The sequence below is a fragment of the Chiloscyllium plagiosum genome, unplaced genomic scaffold (genome assembly GCF_037043375.1).
Source record: "Chiloscyllium plagiosum isolate Xiang-an unplaced genomic scaffold, Cpla_swu_hap1 HiC_scaffold_33, whole genome shotgun sequence".
NCBI classification, from domain to species: domain Eukaryota; kingdom Metazoa; phylum Chordata; class Chondrichthyes; order Orectolobiformes; family Hemiscylliidae; genus Chiloscyllium; species Chiloscyllium plagiosum.
Window position 1 is genome coordinate 33,209,747 of NW_028270171.1, and position 26,852 is coordinate 33,236,598.

A 26,852-nucleotide genomic window follows, 5' to 3' on the forward strand; every position below is an offset into this window, starting at 1 on the left:
CTATCACCCCCACCTCCATCGACCTGTGACATTCCAAGCTACCTTCCCTCTAGCCCCACCCCCTCCCATTTATCTCTCAGCCCCCTTATGCCACCCCCTCATTCCTGATGAAGAGCCTATGCTTGAAACATCGACTCTCCTGCTCCTTGGATGCTGCCTGATCGGCTGTGCTTTTCCAGCACTAGTACCAAACCTTGATGGCAAACAGAGAGGCTGAAAAAGTCAAGCATCCAGGATTACTGCAATGTGTAGGCATCAGGGAGCTTGCACAGTTAGTAAGGATTTGTTTGCAGCAGTCACAGATCAGTTACATTCTGAGTGTGAAAGTCATTCCTACTGATGATGGCTGCTGTATGTTGTTGGAAGCTTTGTAGAACAGAGTCAGACTGGTCTGAGATGCATTTGTTTTAATGCGAGAAGTGTAGTAGGTAAGGCACATGAATGTACTTGGATTAGTACCTGGGAGTATGATGTTATTGCTATTACTGAGACTTGGTTGAGGGAATGGCATAATTGGCAACTAAATATCCCACAATTTAAATGTTTCAGGCAGGACAGAGACGGAGGTAAAAGGGTTCGAGGAGTGGCATTATGGACAATTCAGGCAGTGAGGCAATATGCACAGAACTCAGAAACAGTGTGGGAGGCTTTTAAAGAGATTTTGACTAGAATGCAGTGAAGACATGTCCCTGTGAATATGAGGGATAGAAATGGCAAGATTAGGGAATCATGGATGACAGGTGAAATTGTGAGATGACCTAAGAGGAAAAAGGAATCATACATAAGTCAGACCTCCATTTTAACAGCAGGAGTGAGGACTGGAGGGCTGCTGGGTAAATAAAGTAATATATGTGGTGGTTGCTTTACCCGGAACACTATTAAAGTAAAGTAGTGTTTCCAATTCATTCTCCTTCTCTAATCTAATAAAAAAGGTTTTATGTGCTGGATTGGTAAGGTGTCTAATTTTTATTTTGTTTTGATTTATGAGAGGTGGCAAATAGAGTTTAATGTGGAAAAGTGTGAGATGATTCAATTTGGAAGGAGCAACAGGAATAGAGAGTACGAGGTTAATGCTAAGATTCTTGGTAGTGTAGATGAGCAGAGAGATCTTGGTGTCCATGTGCATAAATCCCCTAAAGTTGCCACCCAGGTTGAGAAGGTTGTTAAGAAGGCATATGGCGTATTGGCTTTTATTGGTAGAGGGATTGGGTTTTGGAACCATGAAATCATGCTGCAGCTGTACAAAAGTCTGGTGCGGCCGCACTTGAAGTATTGCATGGAGTTCTGGTCACAGTATTCTAGGAAGGATGTGGAAGCATTGGAAAGGGTTCAGAGGAGATTTACTAGGATGTTGCTTGGTATGGAGGGAATAGATAAGGAGATGCTCAGGGACTTGAGGCAGTTTTCATTAGAGAGAAGGTTTAAAGGTGACTTAATTGAGACATAAAAGATTAACAGAGGGTTAGATAGGGTGGATGGTGACAGCCTTTTTCTTCAGATGGTGATGGCCAGCATGAGGGGATATGACTTTAAATTGAGGGGTGATAGATATAGATCAGATGCCAGAGATGGTTTCTTTATTCAGAGAGTAGTAGGGGCGTAGAACGGCCTGCCTGAAACAGCAGTAGTCTTGCCAACTTTAAGGGCATTTAAATGGTCATTGGATAAACATATGGATGATAATAAAGTAATTCAAGTTGGATGGGCTTCAGATTGTTGCACCAACCTGTGAAAACATTGAGGACTGAAGGGCCTGGACTGTGCTGCAATGTTCTATGTTCTATAAGGTCTAGGCAACTGAAAACAGATGAAGCTTTGGATGAATATCGAGAAAGTCGAACCAATCTGAAAAGAGGAATTAAGAGGGCTAAAAGGGGTGATGAAATGTCTTTAACAAACTAGGTTAAGGAAAATCCCAAAGCCTTTTAATCATATATAAGGAGTAAGAGGGTAACTAGAGAAAGGCTTGGCCCACTCCAGGACAAAGCAGTAAAGTTATGCATGAGTCAATGAAAATGGGTGAGATTCTTAATGAGTACTTTGCCTCAGTATTCAGCAAGGAGAGGGACATGACAGATGACAGGTTCGGGATAGATGCTTGATTACTCTAGGTCAAGTGTTTGATTACTCTAGGTCATAAGGGAGCAAGTGTTGGGTATTCTAAAATGAATTAAGGTGGACAAATGTCCAATTCCAGATGGGATCTATCCCAGGTTACTGAAAGAAGCAAGAGGAGAAATAGCTGGAGCCTTAACAGAGGTTTTTGCAGCATCCTTAAAAATGGGTGAGGTCTTGGTGGACTGGAGAATTGCTAATGTCGTCCCCTTGTTTAGGAAGGATAGCAGGGTAATCCAGGTAATTATAGACCGATGAGCCTGACATCAGTGGTAGGGAAGCTCTTGGAGAAGATACTGAGGGATAGGATCTATTCCTATTTGGAAGAAAATGGATTTATCAGTGAAAGAATAACCTGGTTTTGTGCAGGGAAGGTCATGTCTTACAAACTTAATAGAACTCTTTGAAGAAGTGACAAAGTTGATTGATGCGGGGAGGGCTGTAGATGTTTTATACATGGACTTCAGTAAGGCATTTGATAATGTTCTCTATGGTAGGCTGATAGAGGAGGTGAAGTTGCATGGGCCCCAGGGTGTACTAGTTAGATGGATAGAAATCTGGCTGGGCAGCAGGAGACAGAGAGTAGTAGGGGAAGAGAATTTATCAAAATAGAGAACTGTGAGCAGTGGTGTTCCACAGGGATCCGTGCTGCGATCAATGCTGTTTGTGATATACATAAATGGTCTAGAGGAAGGTTTTGGTGGTCTGATTAGCAAGTTTGCAGATGTTGTTAATTTTGGTGAAATAGCAGATAATGAAGAGGACTGTCAGAGAATACAACAGAATATGGATAGATTGGAGAGTTGGGCAGAGAAGTGGCAGATGGAATTCAATCTGGGCAAATACGAGGGGGTGCATTTTGGAAGATCCAATTCAACAATGATAGAAACAGCAAATCCAAGTTTTGAGAACTAGAAATTGTTTAAAATCATGCAACACCAGTTTATAGTCCAACAGGTTTATTTGGAAGCACTAGCTTTTGGAGCACTGCTCCTTCATCAGGTGATTGTGGAGTATAAGATCGTAAGTCACAGAATTTATAGCAAAAGTTCATATATTGAAAAAGACCCAAATTGTTTGATAAGTCTCTCATCTTTTAGTATGACCATGTTGGTTTCAGTTCTTTTATATGTAAATCACAAAACATTTTTTAAAAGTTACCAAAAAGTTTTTAAAAATGTTGTGATTTACATATGAAAGAACTGAAACCAACATGGTCATTCTAAAAGATGAGAGACTTAACAAGCAATCCAGGTCTTTTTCAATATGTAATTTCTGTTACACCAGACTGCAAACTTTTGCTATAAATTCTGTGTCTTAGAATCCTATTCTTCATAATCACCTGATGAAGGAGCAGCACTCCGAATAGCTAGTGCTTCCAAATAACCTAGACTATAACCTGGTGTTACGTGATTTTTAACTTAGCACACCCCAGTCCAACACCGGCATCTCCAAATCATTTGGAATAGTTTATTAGATTGAGAACTTTATTGATTTGATTGAGGATATTAATTTTGAATTTATTCATGTTAAAACAAAGTGCAGATAAGACTTGTATATAAGAGATAAAGTTTAGACTGAACAATTAATTGTTTGGGAGCTACAATAAGGACAGCAAATAATACTAACAAGTTAAATACAGTTTAAAGGAGACAACAGTAGGATCTTTTAAGTTCTTTCGATTTGGTATATATTTATGCTTTAATGCCAGGAATTAAGAATTAGGAATAATTTCTCTTTGAGAGTGAAGTCATCTAGAGGTAACCAATACCATCAAGAGGGAGTGACCATCACATTTTCAGCTGTGGTGGGGAGAAGAACTAACACCTTCAAAACAAACAGAAGTGTCTGGTACAGATTATTATACTCAATATACTCTCACACTTAACAGGCTAACGGCCAGTAGGTATGCCTTTGGGTAGATACATGATTGTGTGGTAGCATGGCGTCAGAGGTCAGGATGGAAGCTATATCACTCTGGGAGAGACACCCCTACAACATGTGGCTATAATTAAGGAATTCGAAGAAGCTACTGGAGGACCACAAGAGGCTACAGACACTACAATTAAAGCATATCAGGTGTGATCAGACTTATCCAGTCAGGTAGCTAATTGGCAAATGTGAAACAAAGCAAGCAGCACAACAGACCCCAAACAACAAATGACAGCAATCGAGAATGAGGAAGTGTAAGCAGGGATACAGAAGAGGAGGAAGGGGAACAATAGCAACAGGAAAAACAAAGAATGGCAAAAAGGCACCGACGAGTCTGATGAAGAGAGGAAAGATGGCAGCACCTTAACCCCAGCTTTTCACAAAAATACACAGCATGGGAGGGAAGCCACACTGAGGAGGAAGAGCAGATTCTTGTGATGGCACGGAATGGGAAGAGGCACAGTAAAGCACTATGTTGATGTATGGTATGTGCTCAGCATAACCTGGGAGCACCAAACAAGGTCCCAGTGTTGTAACAGCCCTGACCAAAGGAGCCATGGGAGCAGTTCCAAATATTCCTCAAGACCACTCACCGGGCAAGGGAAAGGTTTATTGTTTGATTGTTACTGGCCGATTTACAATGTGGATGAAATCTCTTTCACACGAGACTGTTCACCCACACCTCTCACTCAACTAATGGTAGAGGGGGTAATCCCCTCGATGGGGAATACCATTACAGATGGATTCAGATCACAATGAGTTTTAAAGCATTAAGGAATGATTCAGAGGCAACAAGCAATTCAGAAGGCAAAGTCTTCATCGCTGCAGGGGATGGAGTTTAAATTTGAAAAGTCTTACAACAACTCTACAGGGTTTTGATGAGGTTGAACCCAGACTATATTTAACAAAAGGGATGTCAGTACTGGAGGCAGTTCAAAATAGGTCCACTAGGCCAATTTGTGGGATGTAGATGTTGACTCAAGGATGAGGCTTTTATTCTTAAGAATGAGGGAAGATCTATTGAAACATACAAGATTTTGGGATTGGCAGCTTGACAGAGTAGATGTTTCCACTAGTGTGTGAATCTCAAACTAGGGGGCAGAGTTACAGAAAAAGAGAAAACAGATTTCAAATTGAAATGCAAAAGAACTTATTTTCCCAGAGAATAGTGAATGTTGGGAATTCTCTGGCTCAGAGAGTTGTGGAGCATGGATCACAAACTATCTAAAGAGGAAGTAGAGAGATTTCTGAAATATCAGGGAGTGAAGGGCTTTAAGGAGATAGCACAAAAAATGTCTCAAGTCCTGGGGATCAGCCACAATTTTATGAATGGTGGGTCAGTCTTGAGGGGCCAAATGGCCTACTTCTGGTCCTAAGTTCTCATGAAGTTTGTAAGTTGCTGGGAATGAAATAAAGATTTCACAGCCTCGATCATCTGCAGATCTTGGGAATGGTCATGCGAATGAACAGGATATTAAAGAGAGTGTTAGCTAAAGCTGTACAGAACACAGGACAGAGATGGACAGATCTGCTACCACATATCTTAAATAGAACTTAGGACAACATTCAGTAGAGCAAAACAGATCAACTCCACATGGATTAATGACAGCAGGGTGATTACTGTTGATGTTATGGCAGAACACAGAGTTAGACGATCAGTGGGAAAGCTGTGCAAGTAGTTGCATGAATTGAAGCAAGAAGTTCGGGGTCAGTCAATATAAATTCCAAGTCAGAAAGAACACTCAGTGCTTCACTATGACGGAAACATTGTCTTTATACCAAACTGTTACTGCTGTATGCAACCAGCATCACCAAGACATATTACCTGTCACAATGAATGCCAATTGCAAGATTGACCTTCCACCTAGAATTGATGGCATTGCTTCATTCCTGACGAAGGGCTTTTGCCCGAAATGTTGATTTGCCTGCTCCACTCTAATCTAGACTTTGATCTCCAGCATCTGCAGTACCCACTTTTGCCCACTTAGAATTGATGCTCATTTGAATAAATGCATCCTCCTTATAATGGATCTAAAAAGCTTGTGAAATCAGTTAACTGCCTGTTTATGAGGGTTAATTACCATCCCATTGGATTCAAGCAAGATCTGTCAGCCAGGCCATCCCCAGTAATATCCACTTCCAATGTGAAAGCATTGGGCTCTCCCCTGAACCACAGCTGCAGCCATTTTTACACAAATCCCAGCCCTCAGCCCATCTCTACATTGCTGATACAATTAAGGCTCATGTCTTCAGGATGTTTTATCCCCTTTTTGTTTTGCACCATCTGTATTTTGATATTTTGCCTTTCTTGCCTTCTATTACTCATATTCCCCTATTCATTATCCTTCCTCTTTACACTCTCTGCCTAACTACATTTTCTTTTTATTCATTCATGGGATTAGGCATCACTGGCTGGCCAGCATGTATCGTCTGTCCCTAGTTGCCCTTAAGGTGCGGGAAGAGCTGCATCCTTGAAATGCAGCAATCTCCATGCTGTAGGTTGACCCATAACACTGTTAGAGAGGACCTTCTGCTTTGCATTGCCTTTAAGCACTTTCCCCCTTTAAGCAAAGATACCAAGCTTACAATACTACTGACTGCCCTGTTGTTTAGAGCAGAAGTAAAGCAAGGAAATGTTTGCGCCAACTGTACACAGTCATAGGAGAATCAAGGGCAGCCTCTGATACCAGTCCAGGAGCTGGGACACTGTCAGACAGCCGCTTGGGGTGGTCAGTCAGGATCCTCTCCTCATAAGGGAGAAGGAGCTGAACATTGGGCAGCCCACCATCTGTCTTGACTCTCTCTGCCTTATTGTGGGCAATTTTCTGCTGAAATGAGGAAAAGGGATAGATTAAGGGAAATGATAGTGGGTGACACAGCTGTTACAGCTAGCGATGGTGGGAAAAATGTGGTGTGGCCTTCTGAGTAGGCAGCACAGAGACCATGCAGGGTTAAGGATGTGGGGGGGGGATTGGGTAATGGAAGATGGAACAGTATGTACCAGGATGGGTGTGAGGTGCATGCAGCAGCAGAGACAGAGTGACTATGAGGTAGCAGAGAGTAGATTCTATAATTTACTGTGGGGTGGTTTAGAGAAAATCATTTTCCTTCCTCCTACAGTTCAGGGCTTTCTTCCAGGCGGCTGAGACCATACTGTTCCAGGTGGCATCCTCAGACCAGGCTCACAGGGTCTGGTGTTGTGGCCTACTCTGTCAGTTCTGGCAGAAGAAAAGGGCCCTGTTCTGCACAACCCCTTTCAATAGGGCCTCCAGTCACCTATCTGTAAGGCAGAGTGCCAAATTCCTCTTATCTATCAAGTTTGGGCAAAATGTAAGTCTCCACAAAGGGCAGTTTTGAACTGGCACTGCTTATCTGGGTGCGCAATTACCTTTCAAAGATACAGCAGGGATGTCAGTCTAATCTATGACATGCGGGCAATGACGTTGAAATCAGGTTAGCAACAGACAAGAGGGGCATTGTAGGGGAGGCTAGGTAGTTAATGAGGCAAGATTGGGAGGATAGCAGAAGACGACTCAAGGTGTCAGAGACAGCAACCCTCGATGATACATGATAACATTGACACTGAGCCAAAACAAAGTAAGATTCAGCCCGTTAGCTTTCTTCAGTTGATCATTAATCAAAAATTTTCAAAAATTAGCTCTTACAGATAGAAAAGCCATAAAATAATTCAATTCACCTTTCCCTTATCGACAACTATTATTTGATGCAAATAGAATATTACAGCATCAGATTTCAATATTAGGTGTTCCTATACCCACCAGTAATTGTGTCATTTTTGCATTTTGTTCCATGTTCATTTTCATGCTTGATATTAATACTATTACAAATATCCATATTACAAAACATGACAGATAACACTATTCCTGATGACGATGATAATGAACAATGTCAGACGCCCGGTGATTGTAAACAGTCTCTCTCTGGTACTTACCCCAGTCTCTCAATTTTACACTCTGGATTCTTCAGAGCTGCACACAGTAATCTCACTCCAGAATCTCCCAATTTATTAACATAAAATCTGAACATAGAGAGAGAGTGAAAAATGCATTAATAGAACATAGCATGGTACAGCACAAGACAGGCCCTTCAGCCTTCAATGTTGTGCCTACCTTTTATTCTACTCTAAGATCAGGCTAACCTACATATCCTTCATTGTACAATCTTCCATGTATCCATGCAAGAGTTGCTTAAATGTCCCTAAAGTATCTGATTCTACTACCACTGCTGGCAGTGTATTCCACACACCCACCTCTGTGTAAAGAAACTACTTGACATCTCCCCGAAACCTTCCTCCACTCACCCTGAAATTATGCCTCCTCGTGATAGTCATTTCTGCCCTGGGGAAAAAAGTCTCTGGCTATCTACTCTATCTATGCCTCTCATCATCTTGTACACCTCTAGCAAGTTACCTCTCATCCTTCTTCGCTCCAGTGAGAAACACCTCAGCTCCCTCAGCCTTTCTTCATAAGACATGCCCTCCAGTCCAGACAGCATCCTGGTAAATCTCTGCACCCTCTCTAAAGTTTCAATGTCCTTCCTATAATGAGGTGACCAGAACTGAACACAATATTCCAAGTGTGGTCTAACCAGGAATCTATAGAGTTGCAGCATAACCTTGCAGCTCTTAAACTCAATCCCTCTACTAATGAAAGCAAACATACCACATGCCTTCTTCAAAACCCTAACAACTCGAGTGGCAACTTTAAGGGATCTATGGACACAGACCCCAAGGTCCCTCTGTTCCTCCACACTGCTAAAAATCCTGCCTTTAACCCTATATTCTGCAATCAAATTTGACCTTCCAAGGTGAATGACTTCACACTTTTCCAGGTTGAACCCCATCTGACACTTATTAGCCCAGTTCTGCATCCTGGCAATGTCCCGTTGCAACCTACAACAGCCCTCCACACTATCTACCACTCCATCAATGCTCACATCATCGGCAAACTTACTAACCCACCCATCCACTTCCTCACCCAGGTCATTTATAAAAATCACAAAGAGCTGAGGTCCCAGAACCGATTCCTGCGTAACGCCGCCAGTCATCAAGCTCCAGGCTGAATACCTTCCACCTACCACCACCCTCTGTTTTCTATGGGCCAGCCAATTCTGTACCCAGACAGCTGAGTTCTCTGTATCCCATGCTTCCTGACTTTCTGAATGAATCTACCATGAAGAATCTTATCAAACGCCTTGCTAAAATCCATGCCCACCACATCCACTACTCTACATTCATCAATTGTTTCGTCACATTCTCAAGGAGTTCAATAAGATTTATGAGGCATGACCAAGCCCTCACAAAGCCATGCTGACTATCTCTATTCAAGCTAATGCTTTCCAATAAATCATAAATCCTGTCTCTCCAGTACTTCACCCACCACAGACATTAGATTGACTGGTCTGTAATTCTGAGGATCAGCCCTATTCCCTTTCTTGAACAAGGAAATAACATTTTCCACCCTTAAATCATCTAGCACTACTCCAGTGGACAGTGAGGATGCAAAGACCATTGCCAAAGGCACAGTAATCTCTTCCTTCACTTCTGTAGAAACCTTGGGTATATCCCATGTGGCCCAGGGGATTTATCTATCATGACTTTCAAAATTTTCAGCACATCCTCCTTCTTAACATCAACCTTTTCGAGCATATCAGTCTGTGTCACGCCGTCCTCAGAAACATCAAGGTCCCTCTCAGTAGTGAATACTGACGCCAAGTATTCATTCATGACTTCCCGAACCTCCTCCAATTCCAGGTGCAAATACCCTCCACTATCCCTGATCAGCCCTACGCTCACTCCGGGAATCCTCCTGTTCCTCACATAAGCGTAGAATGCCTTAGGGTTTTCCTTCATCCTGTCTGCGAAAGCTTTTTCATGCCCCCTTCTCGCTCTCCTAAGTCCATTCTTCAGTTCCTTTCTGGTTAGGAAAAAGTGAGGACGGCAGACACTGGAGATCAGAGTCTAAAGATGTGGTGCTGGGAAAGCACAGCCAATCAAGCAGTATCCAAGGAGCAGGGAAATTGATGCTTTGAGCATGAGCTCTTCATCAGGAATTAGGGGGATGGTAGTTGGGAACGTGATAGGTAGATGAAGGTGGTGGTGATGGTAATCAGTCAGAGAGGAAGGTGAAGCGAATAGGTGGGAAGGAAGATGGACATTTCAAGAGCGCGGTGCCGAGTTGGAAGGTTTGAGCTGGGATAATTTGGGGGGGTGGGGAAATTAGGAAACTGTGAAGTCCACATTGATTGAGTGTGGTTGGATAGCCCCAAGGCAGAAGATGAGGCATTTTTCCTCCAGGCATCAAGCGGCTAGAGTTTGGCAGTGGAGGCCAGTAGAATATTCTCTGGGACATTCTACACGGGGGGACAGGATGCCAACTTGTCGATTTCACCAGTTTCCTCATTTGCTCTCCCCCCACCTTATCCCAGATCCAACATTCCAACTCAGCATTGCCCTCTTGAACTGTCCTACCTGTTCATTTTCCTTCCCACCTATCCGCTCCACTCCCTTCGCCAACCTATCACCATTACCCCCACCTTCATCTACCTGTCACAATCGCAGCTACCTTGCCACCAGACTCACACCCCCTCATCCCCATTTATCTGTCAGCCCCCTTGAGCCACCCTCTCATTCCTGATGAAGAGCTCATGCTCAAAACCTTGGATATTGCCTGACTGGCTGTGCTTTTCCAGCACCATACTTTTTGAGTTCCTTCCTGGCTACCTAGTAACCCTCTGATCCTTGCCTCTTCAACATTTAATAAGCTTCCTTCGTCCTCTTGATTAGTGGGCAGCACGGTGGCACAGTGGTTAGCGCTGCTGCCTCACAGCGCCAGACACCTGGGTTCAATTCCCACCTCAGACGGCTGACACATTCTCCCCGTGTCTGCGTGGGTTTCCTCCGGGTGCTCCGGTTTCCTCCCACAGTCCGAAAATGTGCAGGTTCGGTGAATTGGCCATGCTACATTGCCTGTAGTGTTAGGTGAAGGGGTAAATGTAGGGGAATGGGTCTGGGTGGGTTCCACTTCGGCGGGTCGAAGGGCCTGTTTCCACACTGTAAGTAATCTAATCTTAACAAAAAAGATATCCCACATCTCTTAACACAAGGTTCTTTCAACCTACCGTTCCTTCCTTGCCTCAGTGGGATAAACCTGTCCAGCACTGTCAGCAAGTGTTTCCTAAACAACCTCCACATTTCTGTCATGCATTTCCCTGGGAAGGTCTATTCTCAATTTAGGCCCCAGTTCCTGCCTAATAGCATCATAATGCCCCTCCCCCCCAATTAAATATTTTCCCACACCATCTGTTCCTATCCTTCTCTGTGAGTATAGTAAAGGTCAGGATGTTGTGATCACTATCACCAAAATGCTCTTCCACTGAGATCTGACACCTGGCATGGCTCATTGCCAAGCACCAAATGCAAGATGGCCTCCCCTCTAGTTCGGCCTATGTATTGAGTCAGGAACACTTCGCAACACACCTGACAAAAACTGCTCCATCCAAACTATTTGAACTAAGGAGTTTCCAATCAATATTGGGCAGTTAAAGTCACTCATGACAACAACCCTGTTACTTCTGCACCTTTCTAAAATCTGCCTCTCAATCTGCTCCTCAATGTCTCTGTTGCTATTTGGAGATGGGGTCTGCAGAAAACTGCTAATAAAGTGACTGCTCTTTTCCTGTTTCTGACTTCCACCCTTGGTGACTCTGTAGACAAAGGCTCTTCAATGACCTCCCTTTCTGTAGCTATGATACTATCCCTGATTAGCAATGCCATTCCTGCACCTCTTTTACCTCTCCCCCCTATTCCTTTCGAAACTTCTAAACCCTGGAACATTCAACAACCATTCCTGCCCCTGAGATATCCAAGTCTCTGTAATGGTCACAACGTCATAGATCCAAGGACTGATTCTTGCTCTAAGTTTATCACCCTTATTCCTGGTACTTCTTGCATTAAAATAAACACACTTCAACCCACCACACTGACTGCACCTTTACCCTATCAAGTGCCTCTCCCTCCTCACAGACTCTTTGCATGTTATATTTGGTTGTTCACTACCTACTCCATTATCTGACTCATAGCTCCGGTTCCCACCACCCTGGCAATTTAGTTTACACTCTCCAGAAGATCTTTACCCAACCTCCCGCCAAGGCTATTGGTGCCCTTCAGTTCAGGTGCAACCAGTCTTTCTTGTACAGGTCCCACCTCCCCTAGAAGACAGCCCAATGATCTACACATCTGAAGCCCTCCCTCCTACACCAGCCCTGCAGCCACGTGTTCAACTGCACTCACTCTCTGTTCCTAACCTCACTCGCATGTGACACGGGCAGCAATCCGGAGATTACTACTCTGCTTTTCCTGCCTTCTAGCTTCTAATATTCACTTTTCAGGTGCTCCTCCATTTCCCTACCTATGTCATTAATTAGAACATCGTCCGTAGAAAAATACAGCACAGAACAGGCCCTTCGGCCCACAATGTAATGTCAATGATTAACCCTAATCTAACATAAAATAACCTAACCTGCACACCCCTCAATTCACTGCTGTCCATGTGCATGCCCAGCAGTCACTTGAATGTCCCTAATGACTCTGTTTCCACCATCACCGCTCTGGCAATGCATTCCATGAGCTCACAACTCTCTGCGTAAAGAACCAAACTCTGAGGGAAAGGTCTCTGGCTATCGACTCTATCCATGCTTCTCATTACCTTGTACACCTCGATCAGGTCTCCTCCCTTCCTCCTTCTCTTCAGAGAGAAAAGTCCAAGCTTAGTCAACCTTTCTTCATAAGGCAAGCCCTCCAGTCCAGGCAGCATCCTGGTAAGCCTTCTTTGCACCCTCTCCTATAGTTGGGTGACCAGAACTGAACACAATATTCCAAATGTGGTCTCACAGGGTTTTGTAAATCTGCAGGAAAACTTCGTGGCTCTTAAACATGATCCCCCTGTTAATGAAAGCCAAAACACCATATGTTTTCTTAACAACCCTATCCACTTAGTTGGCAACTTTGAGGGATCTATGTATTTGAACACCAGGATCCCATGTTCCTCCACACTGCCAAGAATCCTGTCTTTAATCCTATATTCAGCATTCGAGTTCTATGTTTCAAAATGCATCACTTTGCATTTATCCGGGTTGAACCCCATTTGCCATTTCTCAGCCCAGCGCTGCATCCTGTCTATGTCACGCTGCAGCCTGCAATAGCCCGATATACTATTGACAGTACCTCCAACCTTTGTGTCATCTGTAAATTTACTAACCCACGCCTTAACCTCCTCATCCAAGTCATTTATAAAAACTACAAAGAGCAAAGGCCCGAGAACAGAGCCCTATGGGACACCACCCACCACTGACCTCCAGGCAGAATACTTTCCATTTACAACCACTCTCTGCCTTCTGTCAGCCAACCAATTCTGAATCCAGAGAGTCAAATCTCCCTATATCCCATACGTCCTGACTTTATTAATGAGCCTATCATGGGGAACCTTATCAAATTACTTGAAGTCCATATACACCACATCCATTTCCCGACCTTCGTCGACCCTTCTCAAAGAACTCAGTAAGATTTGTGAGGCATGACCTGCCCCTCACAAAGCCATGCTGACTGCTTTTAATCAGGCTATGCTTTTCCAAGTAGTCATAAATCCATTCTTCAGAATTCTTTCCAAAACCTTGCTGACCACAGATGTATGACTAACTGGTCTGTAATTGCCAGGGATTTCCCTATTACCCTTCTAGAAAAGAGGAACAATATTCGCCTCCCTCCAATCCCTTTTTTTTACATTACATTACAGTGTGGAAACAGGCCCCTTGGCCCAACAAGTCCACACCAACCCGCCGAAGCGCAACCCACCCATACCCCTACACCTACCCCCTACCCAACACTACGGGCAACCTAGCATGGCCAATTCACCCGACCTGCACATCTTTGGACTATGGGAGGAAACCGGAGCACCCGGAGGAAACCCATGCAGACACGGGGAGAACGTGCAAACTCCACACAGTCAGTCGCCTGAGGCGGGAATTGAACCCGGAACTCTGGCGCTATCCTCTGGTACAACTCCTGTGGAGAATGCAGAAGCAAAGATCGTTGCCAGCAGCTTAGCAACCTCCTTTCTCACTTCCCGGAGCAACTGAGGATAAATCTGGTCTGGCTGAGGAGACTTATTAATCTTAATGTTTGCCAAAATTTCCAGCCCATCAGCTTCCTTAATCTTGATCTGTTCAAGCCTGCTTCCCGGGTCCTCAAAGTTCTCACTCACGCCAAGGTGCCTTTCCTTAGTGAAAACCGAAGCAAAAAACTCATTTAGGGCATCCTCTATCTGCTCAGACTCCACGCACAAGTTCCCTACGCTATCCCTGATCAGCCCTACCCTCTCCCTGATCATTTTCTTATTCCTCACGTATGAGTAAAATGCCTTTGGGTTCTCCCTAATTCTTCTTGCCAAGCCTTTTTTGTGCTCCATCCTGGCTCACCCTCAGTCCATTTTTCAGCTCCTTTCTAGCAAGCCTGTAATCCTCTAAAGCTTTGCTTGATCCTTGCTTCCTCCACCTTACGTAAGCTGCCTTCTTCCTTTTGAGGAGAAGCTCCTCTGTTCTCATTATCTAAGACTCCTCAATCTTACCCCTGCTTGCCTGTCTCAGAGAAACAAATTTTATGCATCACTCATAATAACTGCTCCTTAACCAGTTTCCACATGTCTGTTGTGCCCTTTCTGTGGAACAATTGCTCCCAGTCTGTACTTCCCAACTCATGTCTGATAGCATCATAATTTCCTTTTCCCCACTTAAATATCTTCCCTCGGTAACTGCTCCTTTCCCTCTGTAAGGATATGTTAAATGTGATCACTTTCACCAAAGTGTTCTCCCACCGTGAGATCTGACACCTGTCCTGGCTCATGGCCGTGCACCAAATCCAAAATGGCCTCTCCCTTGTCGGTCTGTCTACATACTGAGTAAGGAAATCCTCCTGAACACACCTGACAAAAACGGCTCCATCCAAACCATCTGCACTAAAGAAGTTCCAGTAAATATTGGGAAAGTTGGAGTCACCCATAACAACAACTCTGCTACATCTGCATTTTCCCAAAACCTGCCAGCCTGAGTTCTTCGATCTTCTTACTGCCATTAGGGGGTCTGCAGAAAACTCCCAATGATGTGGTTGCTCCCTAACCTTCACCATACTGACTCAGTAGACAAACCTTCCTCAACAACCTTCATTTCTGTAGCTGTGATTAGCAACGCTACACCCCCTCCTCTTCCCCCCCTCCCTTTTTGAATGTTCTAAACCCTGAAATCTAGCAACCATTCCTGCCCCTGTGAAACCCACATCTCCGTTGAGTACAACATCATAGTTTCAAGTACTGATCCATGTTCTAAGTTCGTGACACTTATTTCTGACACTCCTTGCGTTAAACCAGACACACTTTAATCAATCCCTTCGTTTCATCACGTGAAAAACCTCCCTGATAGATTCACTAAATCCTGTCACTGCCCCACCTACAAGTACCCCTCTATCAGATATGTAGTTCTGGTTCACACCCCTCCCCCCACCAAGTTTAAACCCTCCCATTAATATGGACTGAATTTTCACCAAGACGCTGAGAAACAGGAGATAGTTTTGGTTTTGTGTTAGTATAAAAGCTCTATTTTTCACTGTGAGCTGAAATAGGAAAACAACAGTGTGAAGTACAAGAATTATGGAAGGTATCACACCACTCTAAAGTAAGTTACCAACACTCATCGTAAGTGACAATTACACTGAGTGAGAATGACTGGCTGCAGACAGGCTGGTACCACAGGGTGTGTACAAAATGACATTTAGCCTGCCACAGGTAGCTCATTGGTTTGTGGAGCTGTGACCAGCTGTGGATGACCAGCAAATGTGAGATTGGCTCCTGGGGAGCTGAACGACACTGTCAGAAGTCTTCAGATCTCTTGAAGAGGAGGTGGTATTTTTCACTGCAGTAGGAAATATTTGAAGCTTGAGGAAAGACAGCTTATTTATCGTCTACATTTGCTGAAAGGTGTTGCTTTTAGTTAATAAGTCAGAGTCTGATTTACAAATCATAAACTCTGTGCCTCCTGCAAGACAGTGAACCTACAGAACAGCGATTGAAGAACAGCAAGTCTTGACAAGTAAAAATATCATTCCTTGTATTTCATAACTGCACTTTTAATCTTTATACTATTTCAGAGTGAGTAATATGAAACCAAATTAACTGCTGCTATAAAATCTATTCAACTGACTTTTATGCAAAGAAGAGATCTAATTCTCTGTCATTAAAACTGTTGAAGTATTACTGTTCTCTTGGTTTGGAAGGAAGGCAGTTCACCAGTGAACAGGTTGCACATATACTGGAGGTGGGTGGAGCTATTGTTATATTTGAAGAGCATTTTCAGGAGTCCCCAACTCCTGGCAGATGCTCACATATGGGATTGTCTGTTAGAAAATACAGTTGTTTAACATTGAGGACAATGAATGATTTGGGGTCATACACATGTACAGCATGGAAACAAACCCTTCAATCCAACTTGTCCATGCCAACCAGATATTCGAAATTAATCTGGTCCCATTTGCCAGCAATTGGCCAATATCCTTCTAAACCTTTTCTATTCATATAACCATCCAGATGTCTTTAAAATGCTGTAATTGTACCAACCAACACATATCCGCTGGCAGTTCATTTCATACAAGTACTACACTCTGCGTGAAAAAGTTGCCCTTAGGTTCTATAGAATCCCTACAGTGTGTAAACAGGCCATTTGGCCCAATAAGTCCACACCAACCCTCTGAAGAATCCCAACCAGACCCATCCCCCATCCTATTACTTTTCCATTTTCCCCTGACTAATGTGCCTAAAAGACACATCCCTGAACACAATGGGCAATTTAGCATGGCCAATTCAACCTACATGCACATTTTTGCACTGAGAGAGGAGACTAGAGCACCCGGAGGAAACCCATGCAGACACGGAGACAATGTGCAAACTCCACACAGTCGCCCGAGGCTGGAATCGAACACAGGTCCCTGGCGCTGTGAGGCTGTGCTAACTACTGAGCCACCGAGTCCCCCTTTAAATCTTGCCCCCCTCACTGTAAACCTTTGTCCTCTAGTTTTGGACTCCCCCACCCCTGGGAAAAGATCTTGTCTATTTACCCTATCAATACCGCTCATGATTTTATAAAGATCTATAAAGATCACCCCTCAGCCGCCAGGGAAAACAGCCCCAGCTTATTCAGCCGCCCCCCATAACTCAAACCCTCCTACCCTGGGAACATCCTTGTAAACCTTTTCTGAAACCTTTCAAGTTTCATAACATTCTTCCGATAGCAGGGAGACCAGAACTGCATGCAGTACTCCAAAAGTGGCCGAACCAATCCCTGTACAGCTGCAACATGGCCTCTCAACTCCTATTCTCAGTGCAATAACCAATAAAGGCAAGCATATCAAATGCCTTTGTCACAATCCTATCTACTTGCTACTCTACAGTCAAGGAACTATGAACCTACACTCCAAGTTTCTTTGTTTAGTAACACTCCCCAGAACCTTAACATTAAGTGTGTAAGTCCTGCCCTGACTTGCCTTACCAAATTGCAGCACCTCATATTTATCTAAATTCAAGTCTTTTGCCACTCCTCAGCCCATTGGCCCATCTGATCAAGATCTCGTTGTACCCTGGAGGTAAACCTCTTCGATGTCCACTACACCTCCAATTTCAATGTGATTTGAAACTCACTAACTATACCTCGTATGTTCACATCCAAAGTGCTTATATAAAACAATGAAAAAATATGGACCCTGCACTGATCCTTGTGGCACACCACTGGTCACAGGCCTCCAGTCCGAAAAGCAACCCTGCGCCACCTCTATCTTCCATCTTTGAGCCAGTTCTGTATCCAAATGGCGAGTTCTCCCTGAATTGCATGTGATCTAATCTTACTAACCAGGCTACTATGAGGAACATTGTCAAACACTTTATTGAAGTCCATATAGATCATATCCACCGCTCTAACCTCATCAATCCCTTTTGTTACTTCTTCAAAACACTCAATCAAGTTTGTGAGACATGATTTCCCATGCACAAAGCCATGCTGACTATCCCTAATCAGTCTTTGCCTTTCCAAATACATGCAAACCCTCTCCCTCAGGATTCCCTCCAATAACTCGCCCAACATCAGGCTCACCGGTCTAAAGTTCCCTGGCTCTTCCTTACCACCTTTCTAAATAGTGGCATCATGATAGCCAACCTCCAATTCTGGTACCTCACCTGTGGCTATCAATGACACAAATATCTCAGCAAGGGGCCTAGCAATCACTTCCCCGGCTTCCCACAGAGTTCTCAGATACACCTGATCAGGTCCTGGAGATTTATCCACATTTATGTGTTTCAAGCTGTCCAGCACCCCCTTCTGTAATATGGATATTTTTCAAGATATCGTCATTTAATCCCCCACTTCTATATCTTGCAATATCCTTTGCCACAGTAAATACTGATGCAGAATTCTCATTTAGCATCTTCCACCATCTTCTGTGGTTCCACACATAGGCTGCCTCACTGACCTTTGAGTAGCCCTATTCGCACCCTAGTTATCCTTTTATCTCTATTGTATTCGTAGAATCCCTTTGGATTTTCTTAACGATATTTGCCAAAGCTATCTCATGTGCCCCTTTTTGCCCTCCTGATTTCCCTCTTAAGTATACTCCTATTGCGGTCATCCATTAAGGATTCACTCAATCTCTGCAGTCTCAACCTGACATATGTTTCCTTCTTTCTCTTGACCAAAACATCCACTTCTCTCGTCATCCAGCATTCCCTACACCCACCAGCCTTGCCCTTCACCCCAACAGGAACATACTGTCTCTGGACTTCATTTTCTCATTCTCATTTCTGAAGACTGTCCTTTAGCTGCATACATCCGCCCCAATCAACTTTTGGAAGTTCTTGCCAAATACCACCTCAACTGGCCTTTCTCCAATTTAGAACATTAACTTTTTGATCTGGTCTATCCTTTTCCATCACTAATGCAAAACTAATAGAATCATGTTCAGTGGCTAAGGTTTGCATGTTCCACATGTTAGAACATAGAATGTTACAGTGCAGTACAAGCCCTTCGGCCCTCGATGTTGCACCATTCTATGGAATCAATCTGATGCCCATCTAGGAGGAGAAAGTGAGGACTGCAGATGCTGGAGATCAGAGCTGAAAATGTGTTGTTGGAAAAGCGCAGCAGGTCAGGCAGCATCCAAGGAACAGGAGAATCGACATTTCGGGCATAAGCCCTGAAGAAGTTCCTGAAGAAGGGCTTATGCCCGAAACGTCAATTCTCCTGTTCCTTGGATGCTGCCTGACCTGCTGCGCTTTTCCAGCAACACATTTTCAGCTCTGATGCCCATCTAACCTACATCGTTCCATTATTATCATATGTATGCCCAATGCCCATTTAAAGTCTACGACTGCTGCAGGCAGGCAGTTAAACACCCCTACTACTTTGAGTAAAGAAACTACCCCTGATATCTGCCCTAAATCTGCCACCCCTCAATTTATAGCTATGTCCCCTCATGTTAGCCTTCACTATCCGAGGAAAAAGGCTCTCACTGTCCACCCGATCTAACCCTCTGATTATATGCCTCGATTAAGTCACATCTTGACCTTCTTCCCTCCAATGAAAACAGCATCAGTTTCCTCAGCCTTTCCTCATAAAACCTTCCTTTCATACCAGGCAACATCCTAGTCAATCTCCTTTGAACCCTTTCCAAAGCTTCCACATCCTTCCTCTAATGCGGTGACCAGAACTGTACACAATACTCCAGGTGTGGCCTTATCAGTGTCTTATACAGCTGAAGCATGACCTCATGGCTCTGAAACTCAGCGCCCCCCCGCCCCGTCCACCAACACACCACATGCCTTCTTCACAATCATATCAACCTGGGTTGCAGCTCTCAGGGATATATCCACCTGGACACAGATCTCTCTGTTTGTCTACACTGCCAAGAACTTTACCATTAGCCTAGTACTCTGCTTTCCTGTTACTTCTTCCGAAGTGAACTACCTCACACTTTTCTGCATTAAACTCCACTTGCCACTTCTCAGCCCAGCTGTACATCTTGTCTATGTCCCTCTGTAACCCACAACATCCTTGGGCACTATCCACAACTGTGCCTACCTGAGTGTCACCTGCAAATTTACTAACCCATCCTTCTATGTCCACATCCAGATCATTTATAAAAATGACAAACAGCAGTGCCTCCAAATTGAATCAGAAAATTTTCTTGTAACACTTAAATTCCTCTCCCCTTAACACTATGGCAGTCCCAGTCTATGTTTGGAAAGTTAAAATCCCCTACCACAACACCCTATAATTCTTGCTGATAACTGAGATCTCCTTACAAATTTGTTTCTCATTGCCCCACTGACTATGGAGAGTCTAAAGTACAATCCCAATAAGGTGATCATCATTTTCTTATTTCTCAGTTCCAACCAAATAATAAGCATTAAGCCTTAAATTCAATGAATCCAATTCATAATTTTTTATATAGTCAATGAAGTATTGTAACTACTCACTGAATATCCTGTAGACTCTTGCAGGTCTGTATGAGGCGGCAGAGAAAGGGAGCGGATTGTTCTGTGAAGGAGTTTGCCTCCAGATCCAAATGTGTCAACGACTGCTTTGAACTGAGAGCAGAGGCAAGATCCTCAGCACAAGAATCTGAGAGATGATTATCAGCCAGTCTGGGAATCAGAGAGAGTAAAATGAGAAACGAGGATAAATCTAGTGTTCCCAATGACAATAATAATGTGAAGTGTGAAGTCCTCAAGATTTGATTTAGAACTTGCACTGATCCTGCAAAATTAACATCACAGTCACATCCGCTTTCATCAGAACTGGGAAAAAGCACCAATTGAAAAGGATTTAGTGACATAGAAAGAGGAGGGTATACAGAGGGGAAAAAAAGAACATAACAGAAGTGCACTAGTGATTAAATGATAAGAGGATAAGAGTGCAAAATAATCTCTCCATCCTTACGTTCTTGCCTAGAGATGCTCGGAAGGATAATGGGATAAGTCAGTGGAGCAGAAAAGGAGTTGGCGCTGGTGTCGAAGATAAGGGTCATGATATCACTGGATCCTGTTAACAGGATTGAAGGCAGGAGTTGTGGCGATGTGGGCAAGGTATGGATTAAAAACCCTTCAATTTTGCACACCACTGGGTCTTCAAAAGTTTAGTGGCTCCTGCAAACACGGAGATGAGAAAGAAAGTGCCAAATGATATCAAAGCATTTCCAATTACTATGTTTCATATAGTGAGGGGTCCAAGAGATAGTAAAGAACATTCAAAGAACAGCACCAGGGCTAACAAAGGTAGAAAAGTCTATAGGAGAGTCCTAGAGACATACAGCACGGAAACAGACCCTTTGGTCCAACTCGTCCGTGCCGACCAGATATCCCAACCCAATCTAATCCCAGCTGCCAGTACCAGTATCGCCTCAAACCCTTCCTATTCATATATCCATCCAGATGCCTTTTAAATGTTGCAATTGTACCAGCCTCCACCACTTCCTCTGGCAGCTCATTCCATATACTTATCACCCTCTGCATGAAAAAGTTGTCCCTTAGGTCTCTTTTATATCGTTCCACTTTCACCCTAAACCTATGCCCTCTAGTTCTGGACTCCCCCACCCCAGGAAAAAAAACTTTTTCTATTTATCCAATCCATATCCTTCATGGTTTTATAAACTTCTATAAGGTCATCACACAGCCTCCCACGCTCCAGGAAAACAGCCCTAGCCTATTCAATCTCTCCCTATAGCTCAAATCTTCCAACCCTGGAAACATCCTTGTACATTTTTTCTGAACCCTTTCAAGTTTCACAATATCTTTCTGATAGGAAGGAGATCAAAATTGCACACAATATCCCAACAGTGGCCTAACCAATGCCCTGTACAGTCGCAACATGACCTCCCAACTCCTGTACTCAATACCCTGACATTCGCCTGCATTACTGATTCCCGAGCTTCACTTGCACACATCGGAGATTGCCTTGTGTGGTGCCTTGGGCTCTTCATATTATGTAGTCTCTGCTTAACATAGACCCCAGCTCTTGACTGTTCAAAGCAGCATAGAACTCAGGGCTTTTTTCATTGTTCAAAAAATTCTCCCACTGTAGCTCCAAGTTACACAGAACCCAACACACATCAGGACACAGGGCTTTTTTCTGGGTGTCTCCCTCCTCTCCAAATATGTTCCAAAAAAATGCAAATTGGCCTACCTTTCAGTGAGTACAGCTTGCTGTTGTTTATTCTTTTATGCATCGCTGGCAGCATTTGTTGCTCATTCTAATTGTCCTGAGAGCTACCTTGGCTTGCTGATGCCCACCTGGTGTACATGCATCCACAACGCTGCTCTGAAGGTTGGGCTAGGATTTGGATCCAGTGCCAGCAAAGGAATGGCAGTATTGTTTCAAGTCAGGTTGGTGTGTAGCTTAAAGGGAATGTACAGATGGTGCTGCCTTCGTGTGTTTGCCTCCTTTGCTCTAAGTGTTGCGAGATATCTGTGTGTTACTGCAGTGAATCTTCCATACAGTTCACACAGCTAGCAGAGTGCTTTGGTCTTGGAGTGAGTGGACTCCTTTGTTCCCTGGAAGAGGTTGAGCTGCAAGTGTTGTTGGACCAGCACTGATCCAGACACGTGAGCAGCATTCCATCATCCCCATCTTGAGAATGTTGTCCACCATGTACAAAATTTACATGCTTTGAACTACTTGTTTAGTGACATTTCTATTAAACTATTATCTCCTGTCATCCAGTACTAAGCCTAAATAGAAAAGGCAAAGCCTGAAAAATCATGCAACAACTTTTAAGTATCGTGGAAGCTAGCACATTGATTAGGGATTTATTTGTGGTGGTCACAGATCAGTTGTACTTTGAGAGTGAAATTCCTACCTGCTGATGAAGGATGCTATATGCTCTGTGGAAGCTTTGTCTAATGGATACATGCATGCAGTCAATGACACATAGCAAAGGCTACAGGCCCTGACAAGCCAACAACAGGACGAAAGACAAGTGCTCCAGAATTGGTCACACCACTTGGCAAGCTGTTCCAGTACAGCTCGAACATTGGCATCTACCTCACTATATGCAAATCTGCCCAGGTAATGTCCTATATGTTAGAAGCAGGTCAAATCTAACCCGGTGAATTATCACCCCATTAGTCTAGAACAAAGAAAATTTACAGCCCAGGAACAGGCCCTTCAGCCCTCCAAGCCTGAGCTGATCCAAATGTACCGTCTAAACCTGTCGGTCAATTCCTAAGGATCTGTATCCCTCTACTTCCCACCTAATCATGCATTTATCCAGACGCATCTTAAATGAATCTACTGCGCCTGCCTCTACCACCTCTGCTGGCAACGCATTCCAAACGCCCACCACCCTCTATGTGAAGTACTTGCTGCGTGTATCCCCCTTAAACTTTCCACCCCTCACCTTGAAAGTGTGACCTCTCGTTACTGAATCCTTCACCCTATCTATACCCTTCATGATTTTATAAACCTCAATCAGGTCCCTCCTCAATCTCCTTTGTTCTAATGAAAATAAGCCTAACCTACTCAACCTTTCTTCGTAGCTAGCACCTTTCATACCAGGCAACATCCTTGTAAACCTTCTCTGCACCCTCTCCAAAGCGTCCACATCCTTTTGGTAATGTGGCGACCAGAACGTACACAGTATTCTAAATGCAGCCAAACCAACGTCTTGTACAATGTCTACTCTCAATCATCAGTCTAGTGGTGGAAAGTGTTATAACAGTGATAGTGTTATTGATGACATCACTCGTACTTGCACCTGCTCAGCAACAGCCTGCTCAGTGACACCCAGTTTCAGTTCTATCAGGGCCACTCAGCTCCTGACCTCTCAAATGCTTGGTTCAAACATGGACAGAAGAGCTGAATTCCTGAAGTGAGGAGAGAGTGACAGCCCTCAAGGCTGCATTTGAGTGAATGTGGCATCCTGGAGCCTGAACAAAACTGGAGTCTCCACTGGTTGAAGTCATATCTGGCACATAAGATGATGGCTGTGGTTGCTCAAGGACAGTCATCACAGCTTTAGAACATATCTGCAAGCATTCTTCAGCGGGATGCTCATTGATGAAGCAGCTGTGAATTGTTGGGTCAATGACTTTTCTTCTGTCATAGGATCAGAAGTGAAGACCGTCACCAATGACTGCACAGCGTTCAGCACCATTCACACCTCCTTATATACTGAAGTAATCAATGTCCAAGTGCAGCAAGACTTGGACAATATCCAGGATTGGGATAACAAGTGGCAAGTGACATTCACACCAGACAAATGCCAGGCAATGTCCATCCTCAGTAAAGACTAAATAACTACTTCCCTGGATGTTCAATTGTGTCACCTTCTATCAACACTATGGAGGGTTGCCATTGACCAGAATTTCAACAGGGTTCACCATGTAGCCTCTGTATTTACAAGAGCAGGTCACACGCGAGGAATTCTGCACGCAAAGCCTGACTTCACAAAGCCGTTCCACCATCTACACAAATCAACAGTGTGATGGAATACTCCCGACTTGCCTGGATGGGTGCAGCTCCAACAACACAAGAAACTCAACACCAATCAGGACAAAGTAACCCACTTGAATGGCAACACATGCACAAATGTACACTCCCTTCCCCACCAACCCAGTACAGCCATGGTGTGGCGATGCCAGTGTTGGACCAGAATAGACAAGATCAGAAGTCAAATGACAAAATATTGTCAACATTACAGGTTTATCTGAAAGCACAAGCTTTTGGAATGCTGCTCCTTCATTAGGTGACGTGACGAAGGAGCAGCGCTTTGAAAGCTTGTAATTTCAAATAAACCTGTTGGACTATAACCTGATGTCATGTGACCTCTAACACTTTATAGCAGCAGTTTATATTTCTGACAAGATACACAGCAGAAATTTCCAAAAGAGATGTGGAAGGTGCTGTGCATGTATATGGCCACTTCCATAGAGAAGGACAAGGGCAGTGGATACTTGAGAACAGCACCACCTACAAGTTGCCCTCCACACCACGCACCACACTGATTTGGAAATATATCACCATTCTCACAGTGTCACCTGGTCAAAATCCTGGAATTCTCTCCGTAACAGCATTGTGGATCTACCTATAGCACATGGACTGCAGCTTTTCAAGGCAAAAGCTCATCACCCCCTTCTCAAGGGCAACTAGCACTGGTCCAGCTAGCAACACCTCCATCCCTGCACCTGTGGTAACCTAATGAAGCCCCTGAGCCCTACAGCTTAACTGACTGAGGGGTGACCTTATAGAGGTTTTTAAAATCATGAAGGACATGGATATATAGACAAGGTCTTTTCCCTGAGGTGGGGAAGTCCAGACCTAGAGGGCAGTGGCAGCTTTTTCATGCAGTGAGTGGTGCGTGTATGGAATGAGCTGCCAGAGGAAGTGGTGGAGACTGGTACAATTGCAACATTTAAAAGGCATCTGAATGGCAATATAAATAAGAAGGGTTTGGAGGGATATGGGCTGGGATATCTGGTCAGCAAGGACGGGTTGGACCGAAGCATCTGTTTCCCTTCTGTACATCTCTATGATGATGACTTTATGACTGAACTGGTGCCAAAGCTCTTGAATTGGCTGGTGTTCTTAAAGAAAACACTAATGCCATGAAGAATTAACCTGAGGTACAGAAATTCAGTGCCACAGTGACTGATAATACCAATGTCATGAGGCATTTGCCACTTCCTATAGGGCTCTGTTTATCCACCATTTTATCACGTTGTTCAATAATGGTTTCTCTGGAGAGGCATTGACTGCAGCAACAAAGCTGCCCTAATACAAGCAGGAAGCCTCTGATGGTAAAACTGTTTAGCAGGTCTATGCACAAAAATGGTCACAGTGTTCCTTACTCTGATTTTCGGTGCTCCTTTCCCACCTAAAGGGCTTGCAGTAGTTAATGGTTAAATTGTCAATCATATTGTAAGCACTCGTCAAAGCAAATAGGAACCACACAGGTACAAAGTCAAGTGTGGTGTCTGGGAGCTGCACTGTAAACAGGATAACACATGACTTGGCAAAGTATAAACAATGTCTGTGTGAACAGAGGGAAAACATTTGATCACATAAAACACATGGATGACGAAACATGAGAACTGCAATATGTAATATTGTTAATATTTGTATGAGACTTGTAAATGCCTATAATCCTGTGGAATTGGTTTTATCTTTCAGGTGATAAAATTAGCTCTTCTTGCGCATGCATGAAAATAAATGATTGATATGAACCTCTGGAAACAGACAAGGTCAAGTTGAGACAAAAGATTTTGATGCAGTCAGCAGGTTCTCATGCCACATCTCCTGAACTATCACTGTATTTAGGCAAGTATGTATTCATTTATCATCAGTGATTAGGGCAGAGAGCTGCACCAGGCAGATATGGACAGGATCGAAAAAATCTCAATGAGGTGTCGGGACTGGACTGGTGAGGATGGAACCATGCAGGTGGGTGTGAGAGCTCAGGTCAGAAGGAGAAGGTAGGTCAGGAAACTAAGACTGCATAGGCAAGTGAAATGATGGCTGCCTGAAAAAGAAATTGCAAAGTAGAACATAGAACATAGAACATAGAAGAATACAGCGCAGTACAGGCCCTTGGGCCCTCGATGTTGCGCCGATCCAAGCCCACCTAAACTACACTAACCCACTATCCTCCATATACCTATCCAATGCCCTCTTAAATGCCCATAAAGAGGGAGAGTCCACCACTG

At 43.9% G+C, this 26,852-nt stretch overlaps 1 protein-coding gene and 1 long non-coding RNA gene across 4 annotated transcripts in view; one reads left to right on the forward strand and one right to left on the reverse strand.

Annotated features, from left to right (window-relative positions):
* Nucleotides 1-26,401, forward strand: part of LOC148141476 (uncharacterized) — a 398,466-nt gene extending 372,065 nt beyond the window's left edge. The window contains exons 2-3 of the long non-coding RNA XR_015752585.1: nucleotides 21,106-21,239; nucleotides 26,320-26,401. This is a non-coding gene — a long non-coding RNA (uncharacterized LOC148141476). The remainder of the gene's footprint in view (nucleotides 1-21,105; nucleotides 21,240-26,319) is intronic.
* Nucleotides 1-26,852, reverse strand: part of LOC148141477 (NACHT, LRR and PYD domains-containing protein 3-like) — a 457,128-nt gene that overhangs the window by 369,319 nt on the left and 60,957 nt on the right. For all 3 annotated transcript variants that reach the window (XR_015752584.1, XM_087978414.1, XM_087978415.1), the window contains 2 exons: nucleotides 20,631-20,798; nucleotides 8,000-8,086 (listed from right to left, as the gene is read on the reverse strand). Coding sequence is in view for 2 of the 3 variants with exons in the window: in XM_087978414.1 (XP_087834540.1) it covers nucleotides 8,000-8,086; nucleotides 20,631-20,798 (255 nt within the window). In the remaining variant the exon portion in view is untranslated. The remainder of the gene's footprint in view (nucleotides 1-7,999; nucleotides 8,087-20,630; nucleotides 20,799-26,852) is intronic.